This window comes from Microcaecilia unicolor, chromosome 5, assembly GCF_901765095.1.
Source record: "Microcaecilia unicolor chromosome 5, aMicUni1.1, whole genome shotgun sequence".
Taxonomy (NCBI): Eukaryota; Metazoa; Chordata; class Amphibia; order Gymnophiona; family Siphonopidae; genus Microcaecilia; species Microcaecilia unicolor.
Genome location: NC_044035.1, coordinates 259,649,016 through 259,673,637, shown reverse-complemented (window position 1 = coordinate 259,673,637; position 24,622 = coordinate 259,649,016). Strand labels below are relative to the sequence as shown.

General features: G+C 42.4%; 1 protein-coding gene across 3 annotated transcripts in view; it reads left to right on the top strand.

Annotated features, from left to right (window-relative positions):
• The window catches only part of COL8A1 (collagen type VIII alpha 1 chain), a 205,203-nt gene that overhangs the window by 168,073 nt on the left and 12,508 nt on the right, over positions 1-24,622 (top strand). For all 3 annotated transcript variants that reach the window (XM_030204047.1, XM_030204048.1, XM_030204046.1), the window contains one exon: positions 826-1,114. In XM_030204047.1, coding sequence (XP_030059907.1) covers positions 829-1,114 — 286 coding nt within the window. In that variant the 5' untranslated portion in view covers positions 826-828. The remainder of the gene's footprint in view (positions 1-825; positions 1,115-24,622) is intronic.

Here is a 24,622-nt window from a genome sequence, read left to right as displayed (position 1 = left end):
TTCATAAAATGCTCCCAGGAACATAGCTCCCTTACCTTGTGTGCTGAGCCCCCCAACTCCCCCCCCCCCCCAAAACCCACTACCCACAACTGTACACCACTACCATAGCCTTACGGGTGAAGGGGGGCACCTATATATGGGTACAGTAGGTTTGTAGTGGGTTTTGGAGAGCTTGCTGTTTCCTTCACAAATGTAACAGGTGGGGGGTATGGGCCTGGGTCTGCCTGTCTGAAGTGCACTGCAGTACCCACTAAAACTGCTCCTGGGACCTGCATGTGCTGTCATGGACCTGAGTATGATATCTGAGGCTGGCATAGATGTTTTTTGAGGGTGGGAGGGGGTTAGTGACCACTGGGGGAGTAAGGGGAGGTCATTGCCAATTCTTTCCGGTGGTCATCTGGTCATTTTGGGCACTTTTTTGTGCCTTATTCGTAATAAAAACACATCTGGGTGAAAACGTCCAAGTGTTCATCAGGGACGTCCTTGTTTTTTTTCGATTATGGGTCAAAGACGTCCAAGTGTTAGGCATGCCGAAGTACCGCCTTCGCTACGCCTCCAACATGCCCCCTTGAAATGTGGACGTCTTTGTGATGGACTGCAGTTGGAGATGACCAAAATCGGGTTTTGATTATACCGATTTGGATGTCTCTGGGAGAAGGACTTCCATCTTCCGATTTATGGCGAAAGATGGACGTCCTTCTGTTTCGAAAATGAGCCCGTAAGCTTCTCAATAATTGCATCCTCCCTACCAAAGAGAGGGTTAGATTCCTTCAACCATCTAACCAAAGTGGTGTTTTCTGTCTATATTTTTCTTTTTTTTCATAGGGTATGGCTGTACATCATGTCCCTGTGCAACTGCTCGTGCTGGCTGTGGCAATTCAGCTCATGTTATTCAGATTCACCCAAGGTGGTGCTTACTATGGAATGAAACAGTTACCACAAGTGCCCCGCCAGTATCAAGCCCTGGGACAGCACTTACCTCACATGACACTGGGCAAGGACATGTCTCACCTGCAGTATGGAAAGGAAATCCCTCACCTGCCCCAGTATGGAAAGGAAATACCACAGATGCAGATGCTTGGCAAAGAGATGATTCCCAGGAAAGATGGCAAAGGTAAAGAGGTAAAAATTAAGAAAACAGAATCGTCCCAAAACTGCAGTAGCAAGGACAGTTGTCAGTAAGGGGCCCTTTTACTAAGCCGTGTAAGCGTCTATGTGCGCCCAACGCACTCCATAATGGACTTACTACCCGGCTACCGCGAGGCTCTTGTGGTAATTTCATTTTTGGCGTGCATCCGATATGCGTGTCTGAAAAATATTTTTTATTTTTGGACGTGGGTAACGGACATGCGCCAAGTGGCATTTGATGCGCATAGGTCATTACCACCCGGATTCTTTACTGCTAGGTCAATGGCTGGCGGTAAGGTCTCGGACCCAAAATGGACGCATGACAATTTTGATTTTGCCGCGCATCAATTTTCGGCAAAAAAAGGCTTTTTTCACAGGCACGCTGAAAAATGGATTGGCACGTGTCCAATACCCACGCCTACACTACTGCAAGCCATTTTTCAGCGCACCTTAGTAAAAGGACCCCTTAAGTAAATAAAGCCAACAAAATCTTTTACTATTCCTTGTTTCATTCAGATTTTGGTTTCATTGCCTAGACCCTCCTACTTTTGGGACTAATATATTTGAGGGCCTGGGCATTTGGGCTTCCAATTGAATTGGAACTGGGGCTGGCATTCAGCCCTATGAGCCTTTGTTTACAGGTGTCACACTGGTACTTACTGGGCAACTATTGGTACATGAGCTGCTCTGCTTCCCTCATCATGTGCTAGAGAGAGGCAGCCTGGCTCCTGTGGTACTTAATTTCCCCTGCCTCTGCAGTTAGGGTTGAGGACTCCTATGGGAACATATGAGAGGATGGTGGGTTACTGTATGGCACAGGGAAAGGTAGAAAAAAGAACAGAGGTGCTAAATGAAGGGAAAAGTACAGGGGGCAGAAAAAAGAAGCATCATGGGGAGGCAAGAGGCAGGTTAGTGGAGATCGACTGCTGGGGCACAGAGAAAAGGGAAACAGAACATAGTAGTGCAAGGAGTTATTGGAGACGGAATGCATGCATCTGCATGCCGAGAGCTTTTCATGATGATATACTATATCTGACCTGATTTTCTAGGGGGAGGGGAGGGGGGAAGAGGTTTTACTAAATTTTTAAAAAAGGACTCTTTGAATCGGGGCCCATGCATTCAGCAATTCCTCTTTCCTCCCCCTCTGAACAAAATCTCTTCATGAGCTTTTGCCTAATCATAAGCTTTAGGCTTTATTAATAGTAGGAGACCCTACACAAATGGGCTTTTCAGCTCTGGAGGCAGAGGGTGCAGTGTGTCCTCTCCAAAACAAAACTTGCTGTTCTTTATAGCAACTCTCTGGGGAAGATCAGACAGGACTGAATATGATTAAGTGCTGCCCACATGTTGTAACATAAAAAGGGCAGGACAAAATATCTAAGTAAATCGCTATCGGCATTGTTAGTAAGGCATCATCTCATCCTAAGATTGCATGGTGCTGAAACAGATTGCACAAGAGGTCCCATTACCGTCATGTCATCATTTCTGTTTAGATTGCTTCCTTTGAACTGTTGTGTACGTTGCAGATATGTAACAAGTTTATATTTGAGCAAGACCTTGGGTGCAGCCAGGGACATCCCTATTAATCAAAAGGGCTTTCTTCTGTCAAGTCACTACAGATTCAACTGCTATAGAAAATTTATGAAAAAAAAGGGAAATAGCATTAAGTTAGACTGCAGAGTTACCTTTTTGCTACCTTTGTGGTCTGACTATATGATATCAAGAGCACCACTCATCGTGATTACCAGGATCAGGGGCTGCCAAGTGCTGAAGTATGTGTCAAGCACCCACCAGGAAAAGGTGGAGCAAATCAATTCATCTTAAGAACAAAAGAAAAGCCATGCTGAGCCCAGCATCCTGTGTGCAACAGTGGCCAATACCCAGCATATCCCAAAATGTAGATCTGCTCCTCTTAGGAGCTTTCCTAAAAGGAGGAGTAGCCTAGTGGTTAGTGCAGCACACCTTGATCCTGGGGAACTGGGTTCGATTCCCCCTGCAGCTCCTTGTGACTCTGGGCAAGTCACTTAACCCTCCATTGTCCCAGGTACAAATAAGTACCTGTATATAATATGTATGTAGTTGGAAAAACCACAGAAAGGCAGTATATTTTATTTATATATTTTATTTGTTACATTTGTATCCCACATTGTCCCACCTTTTTGCAGGCTCAATGTGGCTTACATATTTTATTTGTTACATTTGTATCCCACATTGTCCCACCTTTTTGCAGGCTCAATGTGGCTTACATATAACCGTTAACAGTGTTAGCCGATTACAGTTTGAACAAATACATAGCATGAATGAATATAAAGTGATATTGTGATATAATGAGGTATAAGTATGGCAGGGAACAGTTGGGTTAACTTAGAGAGGGAAAAGGGGGAAGAAGAGTCAGGTAATGTTCGTTGCAGCCTTTGGTTCCCTTTGCAGTTCCAGTCCCTTTCCCAAGTCTATCTGGCTAATCATTCATTCATTTATTTGAAAATTATTTATACTCTACATATTTACAGGGCTGGTGCAAGTGTATAAGGTGCCCTAGGTGAATCTTTAGCTTGCACCCCTCAACTAACTTCAAAACCCTTAGGCATCCCCTTGATAAACTCAACAATCAAGATCACCTAAGTGCCACACCTCCCCCAAACAATCCTGTAAAAATACATTTCAATATTAAGTTATATGTAGCTACAAATATTTTTGTAGCGCCCGATATGAAGTGGGCTGGGGGTGGGAACTTCCACCGGGCTACTGCAGTAGCCCGGCAGTATTTCCTTTTTAGTAAGCAGCAAGTCCACGTTGGACTTACCACTGCTTTGTAAAAGGGGCCCCTAGTGCATAAATAGATGTCCTATCTTTATCGACTAGCCCATGGCCAGTTAAATCTGAATATTGACTTAACCGGGCATGAGCTAGCTTGCTTTAAAAAACAAAAACGGAAATTCAGTGCCAAAGCCTGCACATAGCTTGGCATTGAATTTCTGGTTTTAGCTCCGCCAATGGACCAAAAAAACCACTGTCTGCCACTGGCTGAATAGCAGCCAGACCGTTCATTATTTGTATTGAGAAATCTTGAATTCTTTCACAAAACCAAAACATTTGTGACAAAGTTGCTGGGGAAGTGTGACATTTGGGGCATTCAGCAGTGTTTGTAAATTTGGCCAGAAAAGCTCAATGTGGTGATATGAACATTTGTAACAAAAACTTATATTGTTGCTCTTGCACATTGTCTGACCAGATAATCTTAGTAACATTTTTCATCAAGATACATATACTGTTACCTGCTCAGTATTTGTCAGTTCTCTGTTCCAAGCCTCCGCCACTTGTTCATAGTCCCATTGTGGGGCTGCACTGCTAAGACTGGCCTGATATAGTGGCAAACTGGCTTTGAATTCCCGAGCAAGTATAAATAACTCTGCAACCAAGTCCGTCGCATCCTCATTTAAGGACCTCTACTATTTTAAGAACTTGGAATAATTTTGTGCCACCTCACTTGCTGCTATTTTTTCTAGGATCATTTATGAATATATTAAACCTTGGTACCCCTATAGCAAATGGCCAAACAGTGCTGGCAAAGATAGACTTACATATGAGGCCAGTACTAGCTGTTTTGCTGTCTCATGCACTTCATACCTCCTTCTCCTCCTGCTAGATTCTAATGGAATATTTCCAGGGCAGGATTAACCTTTCGTAAGCCCCAAGGCAAGCAAACAATTGCCCCTCAGGAATTCAGAGTGGAGGACTGGCCTAGTGGTTAGGGTGGTGGATTTTGGTCCTGGGGAACTGAGGAACTGAGTTCGATTCCCACTTCAGGCACAGGCAGCTCCTTCTGACTCTGGGCAAGTCACTTAACCCTCCATTGCCCCATGTAAGCTGCATTGAGCCTGCCATGAGTGGGAAAGCGCGGGGTACAAATGTAACAAAAAAAAAACAAACAAAAACAAGGGTTTTGAGCACCTATCAGAATACTAACACATTTTTAGGCCCTCCCCCCTTAAAAAGTGTGTCTATCAATACATTAGCCTGGAGTGGATGAGTAGACTAATGATCACCACAGTGGGCTGATGGGCTGAGAACCTGGGAACCTAAGTTCAATTCCCACTATGGCTCCTTGTGACCCTGGGCAAGTCACCTTCTGAATCTATGCCATATGAAACACTAACTGGCAGGACTCGGAGCAGCACTTTTTCCTGTCTAAATGTAGCAATGCAAATATTACTGCAGGCGTTTTAGAACCTGGTTTAGAAGTGAGCTACACACGAAACAAACCCATCTGAAGAAATTATCTTGGCAGAGGTCCAAAAGCCAGTAGCATAGCCAGATCTCAATTTCTGAGTGGGCCTGGGGGTGAACTGGGTGGGCATGAGGCATACATTTCCTCTCCGTCCACCCCTCCCCCCCATAAAGGTAAATACCATGACTGGTGGAGATCTCCGGGCCCCAGCTGAAGAGTCTTATTTATTTATTTATTGCATTTGTATCCCACATTTTCCCACCTTTTTGCGGGCTCAGTGTGGCTTACAATACATTATGAATCATGGAAATACAATTTGTTACAACTTGGTTATGGATTACATTGCGGTGAGTCGTTTGGGTCAAAGTTAAAGTATCGATAAGGAGTATAATCCTGGAAAAAGCACTGAAACATTGGAAGGAAGCAAGGGAGACAAAAAGGGGCAATATATAATAACAGGAACACACTTGGTATACATTTTCTGTGAGTAAAGGTATGAGTGTGGTATGATTTCGGGGGATGAGAATACATGAGTGGCTGTAATGATGCATAACTGAACAATGAGTGTGGGCTTTATGTGTTTTGGTTCTTTCCGTAAATTTTCTCAAAAAGATGGGTCTTCAATAATTTGCGGAAGGTGGTTTGTTCGTAGATCGCTTTCAGGTTGCGTGGTAGTGTGTTCCAGAACTGCATGCTCATGTAAGAAAAGGTTGACGCGTGCAGCGCCTTGTATTTCAAGCCCTTGCAATTAGGGAAGTGGAGGTTGAGGAACGTTCGTGATGATCTTTTAGCGTTTCTGGGTGGTAAGTCTATTAAATCAGACATGTAGGCTTGGGCTTCGCCGTGAATGATTTTGTGGACTAATGTGCATACTTTAAAAGTGATGCGTTCCTTGAGTGGGAGCCAGTGTAGCTTCTCTCGTAAGGGTTTTGCACTTTCATATTTTGGTTTTCCAAAGATGAGTCTGGCTGCTGTATTCTGGGCTGTTTGAAGTTTCCTCAGTATATGCTCTTTGCAACCTGTATATAGTGAGTTGCAGTAGTCCAGATGGCTGAGTACGAGGGATTGCACTAGGCTGCGAAAGACGGATCTTGGGAAGAATGGTCTTATTCTTTTCAGTTTCCACATGCTGTAGAACATCTTTTTGGTTGTATTGTTTGCATGAGTTTCGAGTGTTAGGTGGCGGTCGATAGTGACTCCAAGGATTTTTAACGTTTCTGAGATTGGAAGGTTTAGTTTAGGTGTGTTTATAGCGGTGAATTCATTCGTGTTGTACTGGGAAGTGAGTATCAGGCATTGAGTTTTTTCTGCATTTAGTTTCAAACGAAATGCATCTGCCCATGTGTTCATGATGTGTAGACTTTGGTTGATTTCATTGAAGATTTCTTTAATGTCTTGTTTGAAAGGGATGTATATTGTTACATCGTCGGCGTATATATATGGGTTGAGGTTGTGGTTTGATAGGAGTTTTGCCAAGGGGGTCATCATTAGGTTGAAAATGGTTGGTGAGAGGGGTGATCCTTGTGGTACTCCACATTCAGGTGTCCATGCAGCAGACGTTGTTGAGTTCGATGTGACTTGATATGACCGTTGGGTTAGGAACCCCTTGAACCAGTTTAGGACATTTCCTCCAATGCCAAAATATTCGAATATGTGTAATAGGATTTCGTGGTCAACCATGTCGAAGGCACTTGACATATCAAATTGTAGAAGGAGTACAGTGGTGGAAATAAGTATTTGATCCCTTGCTGATTTTGTAAGTTTGCCCACTGACAAAGACATGAGCAGCCCATAATTGAAGGGTAGGTTATTAGTAACAGTGAGAGATAGCACATCACAAATTAAATCCGGAAAATCACATTGTGGAAAGTATATGAATTTATTTGCATTCTGCAGAGGGAAATAAGTATTTGATCCCCCACCAACCAGTAAGAGATCTGGCCCCTACAGACCAGGTAGATGCTCCAAATCAACTCGTTACCTGCATGACAGACAGCTGTCGGCAATGGTCACCTGTATGAAAGACACCTGTCCACAGACTCAGTGAATCAGTCAGACTCTAACCTCTACAAAATGGCCAAGAGCAAGGAGCTGTCTAAGGATGTCAGGGACAAGATCATACACCTGCACAAGGCTGGAATGGGCTACAAAACCATCAGTAAGACGCTGGGCGAGAAGGAGACAACTGTTGGTGCCATAGTAAGAAAATGGAAGAAGTACAAAATGACTGTCAATCGACAAAGATCTGGGGCTCCACGCAAAATCTCACCTCGTGGGGTATCCTTGATCATGAGGAAGGTTAGAAATCAGCCTACAACTACAAGGGGGGAACTTGTCAATGATCTCAAGGCAGCTGGGACCACTGTCACCACGAAAACCATTGGTAACACATTACGACATAACGGATTGCAATCCTGCAGTGCCCGCAAGGTCCCCCTGCTCCGGAAGGCACATGTGACGGCCCGTCTGAAGTTTGCCAGTGAACACCTGGATGATGCCGAGAGTGATTGGGAGAAGGTGCTGTGGTCAGATGAGACAAAAATTGAGCTCTTTGGCATGAACTCAACTCGCCGTGTTTGGAGGAAGAGAAATGCTGCCTATGACCCAAAGAACACCGTCCCCACTGTCAAGCATGGAGGTGGAAATGTTATGTTTTGGGGGTGTTTCTCTGCTAAGGGCACAGGACTACTTCACCGCATCAATGGGAGAATGGATGGGGCCATGTACCGTACAATTCTGAGTGACAACCTCCTTCCCTCCGCCAGGGCCTTAAAAATGGGTCGTGGCTGGGTCTTCCAGCACGACAATGACCCAAAACATACAGCCAAGGCAACAAAGGAGTGGCTCAGGAAGAAGCACATTAGGGTCATGGAGTGGCCTAGCCAGTCACCAGACCTTAATCCCATTGAAAACTTATGGAGGGAGCTGAAGCTGCGAGTTGCCAAGCGACAGCCCAGAACTCTTAATGATTTAGAGATGATCTGCAAAGAGGAGTGGACCAAAATTCCTCCTGACATGTGTGCAAACCTCATCATCAACTACAGAAGACGTCTGACCGCTGTGCTTGCCAACAAGGGTTTTGCCACCAAGTATTAGGTCTTGTTTGCCAGAGGGATTAAATACTTATTTCCCTCTGCAGAATGCAAATAAATTCATATACTTTCCACAATGTGATTTTCCGGATTTAATTTGTGATGTGCTATCTCTCACTGTTACCAATAACCTACCCTTCAATTATGGGCTGCTCATGTCTTTGTCAGTGGGCAAACTTACAAAATCAGCAAGGGATCAAATACTTATTTCCACCACTGTATATTGTTGCCGGTTGCAATCATTTGTTTAAATTTAGTCATGAGAGTGATTAATACTGTCTCTGTGCTGTGATTCGATCGGAATCCTGATTGGGCATCATGCAGTATTGAGTGTTTGTTTAGATAGTTTGTGAGTTGTTTAGTTACCATTCCTTCGGTTGTTTTGGTTATTAGTGGTATGGATGCTACTGGTCTGTAATTGGTTATTTCGCTTGCGCTTTTCTTTGTATCTTTGGGTATTGGGGTGAGTAAAAGTTTTCCTTTTTCTTTAGGGAAAAGTCCGTTTTGTAGCATGAAGTTTACGTGATTCGTTAAGTCTATTTTGAATTGTTGAGGAGCTGATTGCATGAGGTTGTTTGGGCATATGTCTAGTTTGCAGTGGAATTTGGCAAATCTTTTAAGTGTTTCAGAGATGAGGTCTTCTGATATTAGTTCAAATTCGGTCCAAGTTCTGTCTGCTGGGTATGTTCCGTCTTCTGGGTCTAGACAGTCTAGAAGTGTGGCGTATTCAATAGGGCTGGCGGGTATTTTAAGTCGTAGTTGTATAATTTTCTCCTTGAAGTATTTCGCAAAGTTGTCAACATCTGGGATGTTTTTGCTGTTTGTAACTGGTGTGGTGTCTAATAGTTTGTTCACAAGGTCGAAGAGTTTATGTGTGTCTTTGTAATTTGGTCCTATTATTGTTTTGTAATGTAGTCTTTTAGTCTGTTTTATGGTATATTTGTATTTCCTCCGAAGTAGTTTCCAGGCATTTAGTGTTTGTTCATCTCTCTTTTTGTTCCATGCGCGTTCTAGTTTCCTAACTTGTGTTTTAAGTTTTTTCAGCTCTTCGGTGAACCATGGGTTTGGTTTTTTCCTGTGTGATGTTCTGGTTTGGATTGGGGCAATTTTGTCTAATGTTGTTGTACATAATTCGTCCCATTCTTGGAGGAATTGGATGGTGTCAGCATTTGTTGACCATTCGTTCTGGTAGATCTGTTGCCAGAATGTTATGGGGTCTATTTTTCCTCTCGTGGTGTATGTTGTTCGCTCATGTTTATTGATTGTGCTTATATGTGTTTTTCGCCAGTAGAGAGAGACATTTGCTTTATGGTGGTCTGACCATATCGTGGGTGTCCATCTTGTGTCAGTAAGTATGATAGTAGAATCCGGGTCAAATTTGTGTGTTATGATGTCTAGTGTGTGTCCTTTTTTGTGTGTTGGTTGCGTGTTGGGTGCGTGCAGGTCCCAGAGTTTTAAGAATTCTTTGCATTCTCGTGTGCCTGTTGAGGTGTCATCTTCAAGGTGTAGGTTGATGTCTCCTATTATAAGGATGTTTGAGGCAGATACACAAGTGTTCGAGATGAAGTCCATTAGTTGTGTTTGGGAGTCTTGCCATTTTCCTGGTGGTCTATAGAATAAGATTGCGTTAAGGTGTCCTATTAGGTTTGGATGATTAATTCTTGTCGAGGCAATTTCAAGTTGTGGTGAGGTAGATTCACCCGTGGTTGTGATGGTGAATTCGGGTTTGTAAATTATGGCTATTCCGCCCCCTCTTTTTCCATTTCGAGTCCAGTGGGTGATTTTGTATTCTGGTGGGCATGTTTCTAAGATGGCGGGGTCTGTGGGGCTGTGGAACCAGGTTTCTGTGATAAATAGAAGGTCTAAATTGTCTGTGGTGATCCAGTCTAGTATATCTACTGAGTTGCTTACTGCTGATCTTGCATTGATGTATCCTAGTTGGATTGAGCGGTGTGGTTCTGTAGGGAGGTTCGTTGTGTTTATTTTTATTGGTTGTCTATTTCTTCGGTGGTTGAGATTGTTGTTGTTGTTGTTGTTTTCCTCTTTTTGTTGGTGGTGTTCATGTCCGGGAATTTTTCCTTTTAGTTGGAGTCTCCTGAGGCCCGAGCAGTCTCATCCCCACGCCAGTCACCAGCATGTATCCAGCTGCCGACACCAGCACTGTCCCCCGCGCATGCTCAATTCAACCAGAATCCCCATGCACACATGCATGTTTGTGCCAATTGAACTGAGCACATGCAAGACGTGGGGGAGTGGGCAGTACAGGCATCAGTGGGAAGCGGCAGTCATCCTCAGTTATTCCTGCTCCATGCAGGGCCCAGATTCAAAATGACATCTCTGGAACACTAGTGGTAGTCTTGTGGTATTACCCCTAGGTGTCAAGCCATCAAATAAAGGCAAATCTGGCAGTTTCTCTCTTCTCTTCTCTGTATGCACCCATAACTAGATTTTTCCTACTCTCTCACCTTCCAGTCCTCAATCTCCATTCAGAATTTTATAGCCCTTTTTTAAAAACTAGAATTACTTTGACCATGCTCCAGTCTTCACATACTATAGCTAATTTTAATGATAGGTTACAAATTATTAGTAATAGATCTGCAATTTTATTTCTTAGTTATGTGATAACTCTGGTGTGTATACCATTCAGTCCAGGTGCTAGCTTGTCCTATACATTTTCCAGGTTCACTGGGATTTGTTTCAGTTTTTTTCCTCTCATAACTATTAAATACCATTCCCAACATGGTTATATCCCCAACATGGATGTGAAGAGAAATGATGAAAAGGTCCATTAGTTCTGAGAACCACAAAAGAAGTGCTCCAAACCAGAATATTGCCTAATTATGAAATATCTATGGAGAAAATCCCATGTAATTGTGTCAGGGTAAACAGACAAGTGTATGTGTGCATTATAAATTCAACTATTTTCTCTTCCCTGGTGGAGGCAGAGAGAACAGCTGTTCTAACCTCATCCAACCCCTTGGTCTCTACTTTTGGCTGGCATCCAAATGCAGAATCTGAAACAGTCAGACCCCTCTTTTGGCTTTGACGAAGTATATAAACTGTTCCTTTCAGCTGAACTGAGAACCTGTGCAGTAGGAGGAAAGGGGGTTGTGGTGAAGGAATGTTTCTATCTCAAGCCCACTGGGAGTGATAGTGTCACACACCCCTCCCCCCCCCCCCCCCCCCCCCCCCGGATTTCTGACATTTTATAACCTATGGAACCTTCTGAATAGATTGTAACTTTTACCTTTTGTCCTAAAATCTTCCCTTGCTTTTCCATCACCCTTCCTCACCCCCTCCCCATGTCTTAGGTTCATTGTTTCACTCCCCTCATTTTGTTTTAACTTTTTAAAGTTGTAAACCACCTAGATACCCTTTTGATATGAAATATATCAAATAAATAAACAGCAATACTAACAGACTGGATCATGGCAGAAGACCTTGACCTACTCTTCATCAGTGAAACCTGGATCCACGACCAAAAGGACCCCATAATCCTAGACCTGTCCTGTGCCCTCCAGGATACAAAATTACACACTGGACCAGAAAGGAAAAGAGAGGTGGAGGCATAGCACTAATCTATCAATCCCACTTTACCACCAAAACCACTTCCGAGTCCATGACACCTCAACTTGAAATTGCCTCAATCAGAATCCACAACAAAACCCTACACAATCATTTGAATTGTGCCTTGTTTTACAGACCTCCAAGTAATTGGAACGAAGGCCAGACTAACTTCATGGACTTCATTTCAAACACATGTGTAACCAACTCCAATGTACTAGTATTAGGAGACATCAACCTTCACTTAGAAGACCTAAACTCAATCAACACACGAGAATGTAAGGAATTCCTCCACCTATGGGATCTCAAATGGCCACAAATGCAAGCAACCCACGTCAAAGGGCACACACTTCATCTTATCTCACACAAACTTTCAACAGACCAGAACCAGTGGCGTAGCTAGGTGGGGCACAGGGGGAGCGGTCGCTCCCCCAAATAGATTTCTAAAAATGAATGGCGCCTAAACGCATGCGCTGCTGCTCCTGCCTTCCCGCATGGAGTCCGATGCAAAACAAATGCTGACTCCCTGCGCCGCTGCTAACGTAACGCCGAATCAGTGACTGTCTCCTGCCCTGCTGCTGCTTTAACAGCACCGCCGGCGCCGGGAAGGGAAAACAGAGCTGCATGCTGAGAACTTCCCACCGGCACTCTTGACGTCGATGGACGACGTTACTTCCTCCGACCCCTCATTTCTTTTTCCGACGGACCCGCAGACTGCAGAGCCACCAGCCAGAGCCGACTCCTCTATCCTCCTCAGTCAGGCGGCAGGCCCAGGGGTCGTCGTCCCTCCTCGGGCACACACACAGTGCAGGTCGGCGCAGTGTTTGGCAGGCACCACCAGCACCAGTGCAGACTGATTGTCTCAGCCCAGCTGTAGTGTCAACGCTTGGACACGGAGCCTCTCTCGGCCTCAGGCAGCTTCAGTTGCTGAGCTCTTCTTGACTCTGAGTCTGACAAGGTAAGGGACCGCCGTGCTGGCTGGCTGACTGTGTTTGGTGGTGGTGGGAGAGGAATCTGGGCTTCTGCCTGGGGATGGAATTTGGTTCTTCCTAGCTGTTTTGTTTCTCAGGGAGGAGAGGAGGAGAGCGAGGGGGTTAACTTATAGAAGGCAATTGATGGTCAGGAGGGGGGGGGCAGACACACAGGTCTTTTTTTTGCCTATAAAATAAAATTTAAAAAAAGGGGAGACAGACACACACACTCTCTCTCTCACTCTTTCTGTCTTCTTCTTTTGCCCATAAAATAAATTTAAAAAGGGGGACATAATGGATATAAAATACACTGTGTGTGGTGTTTGGGGAAGGCAGACCAAGTTAGTCAAAAGAAGAGGGGTCTTCAAGGGAAGCAACAGGAAGATTTCGGAGGGGGGGAAGCAAGGGAGACCCAAAGAGAAGGGGGGCCAGGGAAGCAAGGGGCGATGTCCAAGTAGATTGAAGAAATCAGGAGATGGGGTGTTCCTATCTAGTTCCAGTTGGGCAGGCAGTGCCTTAAAAGATGGAGGACAAAGATTTTGTTTTCTTTTTTACTTATTTGATAGCTTTTTAATTTATTCAAAAGCTTCCCATATTTAGATATAAATATCATGAAATAAAAATTGAACATCACTAAAACAGCTTAAAAATTTATAGCTGGTAGAAACCGCAGTTATAATATCTGTATTTTGTGCTCATTTTTCTACACTGTTCTAAAGCAGCCACCAGTGTCCCCTAGGCTTGGGGCGCATTAGCAGTGCCTTGACTTTTCTAGGAATGTCTAGTTGCACCTTCTGTGCTGTGGGATGCTATGGTCGGCCTACCCTTCTGGCGCCTATTTTACAAAAGTCTGCTCCCCCAGACGTCAAAACCTAGCTACGCCTCTGACCAGAACCTAATAATAACAGATATTAAATGGACAGAAACACCCTGGACTGATCAATACAAATTAAATGTATCCCTATATTGGCGGTAGAAGGGATTACACCAAATACAAGAACACATATCCTACAGCATAAGAAATCAAGTAGACACGAAAACATTCTGGCAACAGAAATACAACAATGAATGGACAGCACAAATAGACTCCATATATTACGTCGTGGAATGGGATAAAAGGTGCAAATGTATACTAGACGAAATAGCACCCTTACGAACAAGAACTTCACGTAAGCATAACTCGATACAATGGTTCAATGATGAACTGAAAAAGCTAAAAACACAATCCAGGAAACTCGATAGAGCATGGAGAAAAACAAAAGATAAACACACACTCAACACATGGAAACAATCACAAAGAAAATACAAATACGCAATAAGACAGACCAAAAGATCATACTATAAAACTAAAATAGGGACAGATTACAAAGACACGAAGAAATTATACCAGCTCGTGAACAAACTCCTAGACACCAACTTGGTCACTACATCGAATACAGACATCTCATCTACAGACAAACTTGCTAAGTATTTCAATGAAAAAATTGCAAACCTACGCAACACGCTACCTCAGGACAACACTGACATCGAAATCTTCCTTAATGAGTTGTACCCAACCACTGGAGAATACCCGGCTGACCGAACCTGGTTAAAATTCACCCTTCTTACCGTTGATGCAGTTGCACAGGCGATCAGCAGGTTCTCCAACACTCACTGTAAATTAGATACCTGTCCCAACTTCGTAATGAAATCCACCCCTGACCGCTTCATAGCAGACCTTACATCCCATCTAAACTACATGCTTCAGCAAAGGTCTCTTCCCTAAGGAAAATGGCAATATCCTACTCACTCTGATACCAAAAGACACCAAGAAAAAAAATAAATGAAATCACTAACTACCATCCAGTAGCATCCATTCTGTTGTCAGTCAAACTGATGGAAAGCATGGTAGCCAAACAACTCACAGATTATATAAACAAATTCTCAATATTACATGAATCACAGACAGGTTTTCACCCCCTCCACAGCACAGAAACAGTACTACTCACTCTCCTAGCCAAATTCAAGCAGGAAATAGCAATAGGCAAAAACATCCTCCTCCTCCAACTCGACACGTCTAGTGCATTCGACATGGTAAACCTTAATATATTAATAAGATTACTAGATAAGTTTGGGATTGGTGGAAACATACTTAGCTGGATCAAGGGTTTCCTAACCACAAGAACATATCAAGTAAAATCAAACTCAAACATATCATCACTGTGAAAAGCAGACTGTGGAGTACCACAAGGATCACTGCTATCACCGATCCTCTTCAACCTAATGATGACCCCACTAGCCAAGTCCTTATCCAACCAAGGCCCTTTCATTTATGCAGACGATGTCACAATATTCATTCCTTACAAATCTAAACTGACAGAAATCACCAACGAAATCAAGATCAGCTTGAACATCATGGACTCTTGGGCAAATGCATTTCAACTAAACAGGGCCGGTCTTAAGCCGAGGCGACCAAGGTGGCCGCATAGGGCCCCGCGCTTAGGGGGGCCCCGCGCGGCACACCTCAGTCAGCCTCTTCCTGGCCACAAGGATCTTCATTTTCCTTTTAACTTTACCCTCCGTCGCCGCCTCGCCAGAATCCGAGCGTCACTGAAAGCGCTCCTCCTCTCCCGAGTCCCCCCGATGTCCTCGAGGGTGGGACACTGAGAATGAACGAATCAGGAAGAGCTCCAGTTCTGCTGCGTTCTGCTAGAGAGTGGGACTCGGGAGAGGAGGAACGCTTTTAGTGACGCTTGGATTCCGGCGATGGAGGCGGGTAAACTTAAAAAAAAAAAAAAAAAGAGCCATCCTTGGTTTGGGGGGGGGGGTGAAAAAGAGGGCACCAGGATGGGCAGGCAGTTGAACGTGGGAGCGGGAGGGTAAGGGAGAGAGGACCTGAACTTGGATGGCAGGGCTCAGGGAGAGAGGGTAATGGCTGGATAGGGATGATGAATGGAGGGGGCAGGGGAGAGGAGCATGGATGGGAGGGGGCTCAGGGAGAGAGGGGAATTGCTGGATAGGGATGATGAATGGAATAGAGGGGGCAGGGGAGAGGAGCATAGATGGGAGGGGGCTCAGGGAGAGAGGGGAATTGCTGGATAGGGATGATGAATGGAGGGGGCAGGGGAGAGGAGCATGGATGGGAGGGCAGGGCTCAGGGAGAGAGGAGAAATTGCTGGACATGGAGGGCAGGGGAGAGAGGAGAAATGTTGGGCAGGAATGGAGGGAAGGAAAGATAAAGGAAGGAGATGCACATAGAGATGGTAGACAGGACGCATAAGGACACAGGAGGATGGTGGACATGGTGAGAGAAAAAATATCAAATGGAAAGAAGACACTGCATAAAACAGAAGACACTGGGACCAAAGCGAATAGAAAAAAAAACAAATGATCAGACAACAAAGGTAGAAAAAAGTATTTTATTCAGAATGTATTAATTGGAATATGTCAGCTTTTGGAAATGTGCATCTGTGATATTTTGCATGTAAGTTTCAATTTTTCTAGTATTGCTGCATGCTGAGTCTGACTTCTTGAGGTAACTTTCCAGTTTATTTTGCCTTCATGTCTGTTGTGTCATGTGTTTTTCATGCGTGATCAAGGTGCAGTATCCTGCTAGCATGTACCATTTGCAGCCCTTTTTGTTTTGTTTTTTTCACGAGGTAGTGTATTGGTGTTTTAGAGCCTGGTGTAATTACAGTGCTGTCTTTCCACGCATAAGGTTCTAGCTCGTCCTGTCCTTGGAATTAGTGCTGTTATGATTTTGTAAGGTTATGAGTGTGTTTTTGAACAAGTTTGTGTATATTGTTTTGCAGTGGAGAGATTGTGTGTCCGCACCTCTGACCCCCCCGGGGTTATGAGAATTGGAACTACTAATTCTAGTGGACTTGAACTGAATAATTTCTGGGAGGGGTTCATGATAGCATTGTGCTTATTATTTCAATCAGTTTTTCTGTACAAGTTTAGCTTGGGCTGGGGGCGGGGCTAGGATGGGGCCCCACCAAATTGGTCTGCATAGGGCCCCGCACTTGCTAAGACCGGCCCTGCAACTAAAACTTGTTGGAATGTATTGTATTTAACATGCATTGCCTGTCAGAAATGTTTTTTCTCTGTGATTACTCTGTGACCTCTGATGTAAATTGCTTAGAGAGGTCACACCCATGCAACTTCCTGTGGGGGTTAGGCACAGCACATGGAGCTCATGATCTCTCCTAACCTGAGAGGATCTATGGTGATGTGAGCATCCATTACCATCTAAGCACATGGAAAGAGCTGATAATCCAAATGTATAGTATTATGTATATATAAGCCTGTCTGAATATAATCTAACTACAAACTGTGAGTAAACAGATGTTTTGTTACTTCAACTTTAAAGTGACTCAGCAGTGAATTATTCAGGGGTGTATGAGAGAGATGAAGAAAGAAATTAACATTTCTAAAGCTGAAGCTGTGTGTATAAAATCTGCTAATTATTTACTACAAATAATCCAACAAAAGGGTTATGGGCCCAGGGCCAGGAATTGAAAAAGAAGAGAAATATTACCAGGCAGTAAAAAAGCCACATTTTTCTCTTAAGTTTTAAAAGTAAGATTCAGTCTGTCTCTCTCCCCCCCCCCCCCCCCCACACACCAAACAGAAGGCTAAGAAAATGGCTGAGGGAGGAAATTCACCATTTTTCTACTCTCTCAAGGTGCCTAAATTAACTGAATTTAATTATCAGCAGTGGGAACTAAGATTCATATGTCTCCTTCAAGCAAAGAAATTAAATATATGCTTAGACCAAAACAGAACAGCTGAAAATATGGCTGAATGGGACAATGCAAACTATTATGTGAAGTGCATGTTTTTGGAAGCTCTCTCAGAGAAACAAGCCATATTAGTGGAGGGAAAAGATACACCAAAGGACATTTTATATAAACTGAGAACTATGTATGCAACTACATATGCAAAACAGCAACCAATTTGGTTGGCAGAGTTGAATGAAACCAAATTAAGGGATAAAAGTAAGTGTAATGATCACATTATGCATCTTATGTCTTCATTTCAAAAGCTAGAACTTTCTGGAATTCCCATGTGTGATGCATTGAAAAGAGCATTTCTTTTTACCTCACTATCAAAGAAGTTTGATGTTTTTAGGTCTGTAAATGAAGCCATTGAAGGGCAATCTTTTGAACAGGCAGCATCAAAACTGAGGCAGGAATGCATAATTAATGATTCTGAGGAGAAGTGTTCTCAAAGTCAGTCAGAGAGAAATGAAACAAATTTCTTGGCAAAGAACAGAGGAAGGCGGAGCTATGGGAAAACTCCACCCAAGGGCAAGCTGATTTGCTACTCATGTGGAAAGGAGGGACATGTATCTAAATGGTGTAAGGAAACACAAAACACCCCCTCTAGCTCACCTAAGCCAATGGAACAAAAGAATTCTCCAACCAGGAAATGTATGAAGGACAATAATAAACATAAGAGCTTTCTAATGGTAGAAAAATCTTTGACTATGGTAAATAATAATTCAAATGAAAGTACTTGGATTTTGGATTCGGGGAGCACATGCCATTTAACCAATTCTAAGGATTTCTTTCAGGAAATGAGTCCAGAAGAAGGTATTCTTAAAACTGCAAACGCAGGGACTACTCAGATCCAAGCAAAAGGCATTGGATTCTTAAAATGCAAAGTGTCTAATGAAGTTAAAGAAATTCCTGTAAGTGATGTCTTGTATATTCCCCAAGCAGTTTGCAATATGCTTAGTGTATCTACATTAGATAAGAAGGGATTTGCGATTCATTTTGAAAACAATAAGTGCACAATCTCTAAAAATGATGAAGTGTATGCTGAAGCTTTTATGCATAATGATGTTTATAAACTGAGAATTTCAGGTGAAGCCTCACATATGGCGCAAGTAAGGAAGAATGATGGTAAATGTAGTCTGGAAATCTGGCACCGCCGCCTGGGACATCGTGATTTTAAGGTGATCCAGGATCTTTACAGTAAGCAACTTGCCACAGGCATTCAGATAAGTGCAGATACTGGTAAAATGGAGAAATGCATAGACTGTGTTACTTAAAAAGGTGTGAGACCCTCATTTCCTGCATACACAGGAAATAGGAGTAATAAAGTACTGGACTTAATACACAGTGACTTATGTGGACCGTTTAATATCCCATCATTGGGAAATAACAGATTTGTGCTAATATTCTTGGATGATTTCTCTAGATATTGTGTGGCCTATTTGCTGAAAGAAAAAAGTCAAGTCACAGACATGCTGAAGAAATACGTAGCCATGGTGAGCAATAAATTTGAAAGAAAACCAAAGGTTCTTCAGACCGACAATGGTGGTGAGTTCACTTCACAAAGCATGCGCACATTTCTAGAACAAGAAGGCATTCAGCATATCACAACAGTAGCTTATACACCAGAGCAAAATTCTGTTGCAGAGAGAAAATTTAGGTCACTTGTGGAAATGACCAGATGTATGCTGTCAGATAGCAATCTCCCTAAAAGACTATGGGGGGAAGCCATTCTCACAGCAGTGTACCTACAAAACAGAATGCCAACTAAAGGCGCTGAGCGCACACCACATGAGACATGGCATGGTAGGAAGCCAAACCTGTCACACATAAGAACATTTGGAAGTACAGCATATGCTCATGTACCAAAGCAAAGAAGGCATAAGCTGGATTCCACAACAGAAAGGGGCATTTTAGTTGGCTATGCTCCAGGACACAAAGGATATAGAATTTTGAATCTGAAAACTGGCATTGTTGACATAAGACATGTTACATATTTTGATGAAAACAAAAGGGTTGATAAAGGCTGGATTATCCCAGATGAGCCTTATCATCCAGAATATGAAACTAGAACCATAATAGACATGCCAGTGTATATAAATGCCATACCAAGGCAGATGTCTGAAAGCAACTCATCTGTATCTAACGAGGAACAGGCAGAGGAAGCAGACACAGAAAGGATCATTGAAGAAGACAGTACAGTTGGAGAAGGGGAATCAATTGGAGAAGGACTCTCAGATTTAGAGGATGCGGAAAGGTCGGACCAACCTGTTGTCAGACGCTCATCCAGGGAAAACAAAGGTGTTCCACCCCCAAGACTGTCTTACCTAACAAAGTCAGCAGAAGCTCAAGAGCCCTTAACATGGGATGAGATTGAGAAAATGCCAGCAGAAGAAGCTGCTGAATGGCGTAAAGCTGCACAAGAAGAAATTGATGCATTGCATAAAAATAATACTTGGATTCTTACAAAATTACCTCCTGGCAAGAAAGCTATAGGATGCAAATGGGTATTCAAGTTAAAAAGGAATGCACAAGGAAAAGTGGAAAGGTATAAAGCCAGATTAGTCGCAAAGGGATATCTTCAAAAATATGGAGAAGATTTTGATGAAGTGTTTGCACCTGTAGTGAAACACACGACAATTAGAACACTTCTGAGCATTGCAGTCTCAAAAGGCATGCAAGTCAACCACATTGATGTGAAAACAGCATTTCTTCATGGAGATATAACTGAAGACTTGTACATGGAACAGCCAACAGGTTTCATAAATACAAAACAAAGACAGCTAGTGTGTAAATTAAACAAAGGTCTTTATGGATTAAAGCAAAGTGCAAAATGTTGGAATGACAAATTGCATGAAATATTGACAAATTTAGGATTTAAGCAAGGTGAAGCAGATAAATGCTTGTACACTAGGTGCAGAAATGGACAATATGCATACATTTTAGCTTTTGTTGATGATCTGCTCATTGCAAGCGAAAGTGAGCAAGAGTACAAGGACATTGTAAAATATTTAAACCTGAATGTTGAGATAAAAGAACTTGGTAATGTGTCATACTATCTTGGTATAGAAATTGAGAAACAAAATGATGGTTCTTATCTTCTAAGCCAGAAGCAGAAAATAAATGAGCTTATTGAAAGTTTAGGTATGCAAGATGCCCAAGTTGTAAGCACTCCCATGATCACTGATTTTCTGAAGGATGAAACAGTAAGAGAACCTTTACCAGAAAACATCCAATATAGATCAGCCATAGGTAAGCTTTTATATCTGACTACCACATACAGGGCTGATATAGCAAATGCAGTAGGAATTTTGAGCAGAAGGGTCAGCTCACCTACCAAATCAGATTGGACTGCAGTTAAAAGGATGGTAAGGTATTTAAAGGGTACCATTGATTGTAAATTAAAGATTTCAGCCAATAGTAATCCAAAACTAATATGTTACTGTGATTCAGATTGGGCAGGGGATCATTCTGATTATAAATCCACAAGTGGATATGTGTTTATGTATGGAAATGTACAAATTTCATGGGCCAGTCATAAACAAAGTATTGTGAGTCTGTCTTCTACAGAAGCTGAATATGTGGCTGTATCAGAAGCATGCAGAGAACTGATGTGGATTGAAAAACTTTTGCTGGATTTTGGAATAGCTGAAAAGAGACCAATCCAGATAATGGAAGATAATCAGAGCTGCATCCGACTGTCACAGAATGACAAGGTTCAGTCACGCACCAAGCACATCGCAACGAAATACCACAACGTGCGAGAGTTGGCGAAAGAAGGGGTCATCAGTCTACACTATTGTCACACCAGTGAGATGACAGCTGACATCATGACCAAACCGTTACCCAGAGAACATTTTGAGAATCTGCGTATAAAGCTTGGACTTTGTGTGAATTAATAATTGCATGACAGTTATGCATGAGAAGGGGTTTGTTGGAATGTATTGTATTTAACATGCATTGCCTGTCAGAAATGTTTTTTCTCTGTGATTACTCTGTGACCTCTGATGTAAATTGCTTAGAGAGGTCACACCCATGCAACTTCCTGTGGGGGTTAGGCACAGCACATGGAGCTCATGATCTCTCCTAACCTGAGAGGATCTATGGTGATGTGAGCATCCATTACCATCTAAGCACATGGAAAGAGCTGATAATCCAAATGTATAGTATTATGTATATATAAGCCTGTCTGAATATAATCTAACTACAAACTGTGAGTAAACAGATGTTTTGTTACTTCAACTTTAAAGTGACTCAGCAGTGAATTATTCAGGGGTGTATGAGAGAGATGAAGAAAGAAATTAACATTTCTAAAGCTGAAGCTGTGTGTATAAAATCTGCTAATTATTTACTACAAATAATCCAACAAAACTAAACAAAGAAAAAACACACTGTCTCATCCTCTCATCCCTACACAGCATGGATAACCCCACAATTATCAACACCCCAGATTACACCCTCCCTATCTCAGAGAGCCTGAAAATCCTCGGTGTTACAATGGATCACAACTTAACACTAGAGAGCCAAGTGACATCCACAACAAAGAAAATGTTCCACTCAACGTGGAAACTCAAACGCATGAAAAAATTCTTCCTGAGGGGAACATTTCACAACCTGATACAATCAATGGTACTAAGCCATGTAGACTACTGCAATGGAATTTAAGCGGGATGCAAACCTTAAAGAAACTTCAGACCGCTCAAAACACAGCAGCTAGGCTTATCTTTGGAAAAACGCGATTTGAAAGTGCAAAACCCCTTCGCGAAAAACTACACTGGCTCCCAATCAAAGAACGCATTGCTTTCAAAATCTGCACTGTGGTTTACAAAATTATCTACGGTGAAGCTCCAGGATACATGACAGACTTGATCAACCCACCAACTAGAAACACATCCGAATCAACACGAACGTACCTAAATCTGCACTATCCAAGCTGCAAAGGACTCAAATACAAATCAACTTACGTGTCCAGTTTTTCCTACATAAGCACACAACTGTGGAACGCATTACCAAAAGCCTTGAAAACTACCAACGACCACCTAAACTTCCGGTAAGCACTAAAAACTAACCTTTTTTAAAAAGGCATACATTACCAATCCTACATAAATGCCTGATCTCTGCAACACAACAAAACTAAAGAACGTAATGAACATAACACTACTCTTCCGTTGTACGATTCCCTAGTGTGGCTGTGCCAAATGAACTATATCTTACCACAATATCACTTTGTATTTGTTTACACCGGAGTCTGTAATGCCTCTCCGGTACTATGTAAGCCACATTGAGCCTACAAATATGTGGGAAATGCGGGACATAAATGTAACAAATAAAATAAATAAATAAATATGAACAAGTATGAACTTATTTGTTCCAGTGTGGAACAGTTCAAACTTAAGAAACTAACGTAAACTAGTTCAAAGAGAAAACAGAAAGGCTGGAACTATGTAACCTAGTTGTGGTCAAAGGGTGTTATCACAGAGCAAAAGTATGTTCTTTCTGTTTGATTTCTGTTTCACTTCAAATTATAAAGTAGAATGAAACCTGTATAGAACATTGTGAAACACTTACTCGAGAGGCTATTCAGATCTGTATCAAATCAATGGAAAAAGAACAGATCCCAGATGAAAATTCCCAAAATACTTTATTAAAGACTACTTGATGTGGTCCACATTTCACTTGACAAAAGCTCCCTCAGGGGTATATAACTAAAATTGTAATCAAAACATATAATTAACATACAACATATAAAAGAAAAATCAACAAATCCAAAACATGTAAAGTTTAAGGGTCCAGGCAAAGTTTTATGTGCACTGTCACAAAATGCCTAGCTACCCACTTGGGGTTACCCCATAGCCACTTAGAGGGTCTATCCTCTGCACAGCTCAGGTCCGCCTGCACCTGCCACTTGTGCTGTACACTAGCACCCTCCTCCCACCGTCTGGGTCACAACCACCTCTGAGCGAGTCTCCCACTCTCAAATTATCCCCAGCAATTTCTAGGTTACTGGATCCAGACTCCCAGTGGTCCCATAGTTCCCAGAAAGCGCTCACAGACCCAACACACAAACCACCAGGATTCTTTATCAATCCAGACAGGCAGAATGAACAGACAAATGTGTGTATTCTCAGAACTTGGAACAGTGGACAAAAAAAATATGCAAATAGCAAACAGTAACAAGTAACTGAAAAATGGATCAATTAGAAAACTAACTAAATATATGGCATACTTCCTAGAAAGTACCTGGGGAGATCAGGACATATAGTTGTTTACCAGTTATCAAATATAACTGTTTTTTACAGGGCTTTAGCAAAGAACACTTTCTCTCCCGGGCTGAAATGGAAGCAACAGCCAGCATGTGCTGGGTAATTTCAAACTCTAGGCCAATCAGAGCCCAGAGCACTCAAGTTTCAAATAAAAACTGGTTACATCACTACAGTCCCTTCCTATTATCTGTGTGCCAGTTAAAAGAAAGAGAAGTCACTCCTCTGTAAAAGCTTTAAGCATAAGCATGCACCATCTGCTGGCCAAGCTACAGAAATTAATTTAGGCAGGAAAATATCCAATACATTTTACAGGCTTAAAACTACTGTTTCTTTACACTAATTATATTTTATCTGTAAACCACTTTGATTTGTTCACAAGAAAAGCTGTATAATAAATTTTAATAAATGATAACAAGCACAATTACAAAACGTAAACGTGACCATGCATATAAGCATAACTAATGGCATAACAGATCAAAGAATAACCTAAAAGCATAAAATGGACAAGTGTGTGTCTTGCCACATACTAAAAAAACCTGAATCTCATTCCTAAAAAAAGGTGAAACAAACTCCCTAATTCTATAAAAGTCATCAAAAATTGTGCACGCAAATTTGG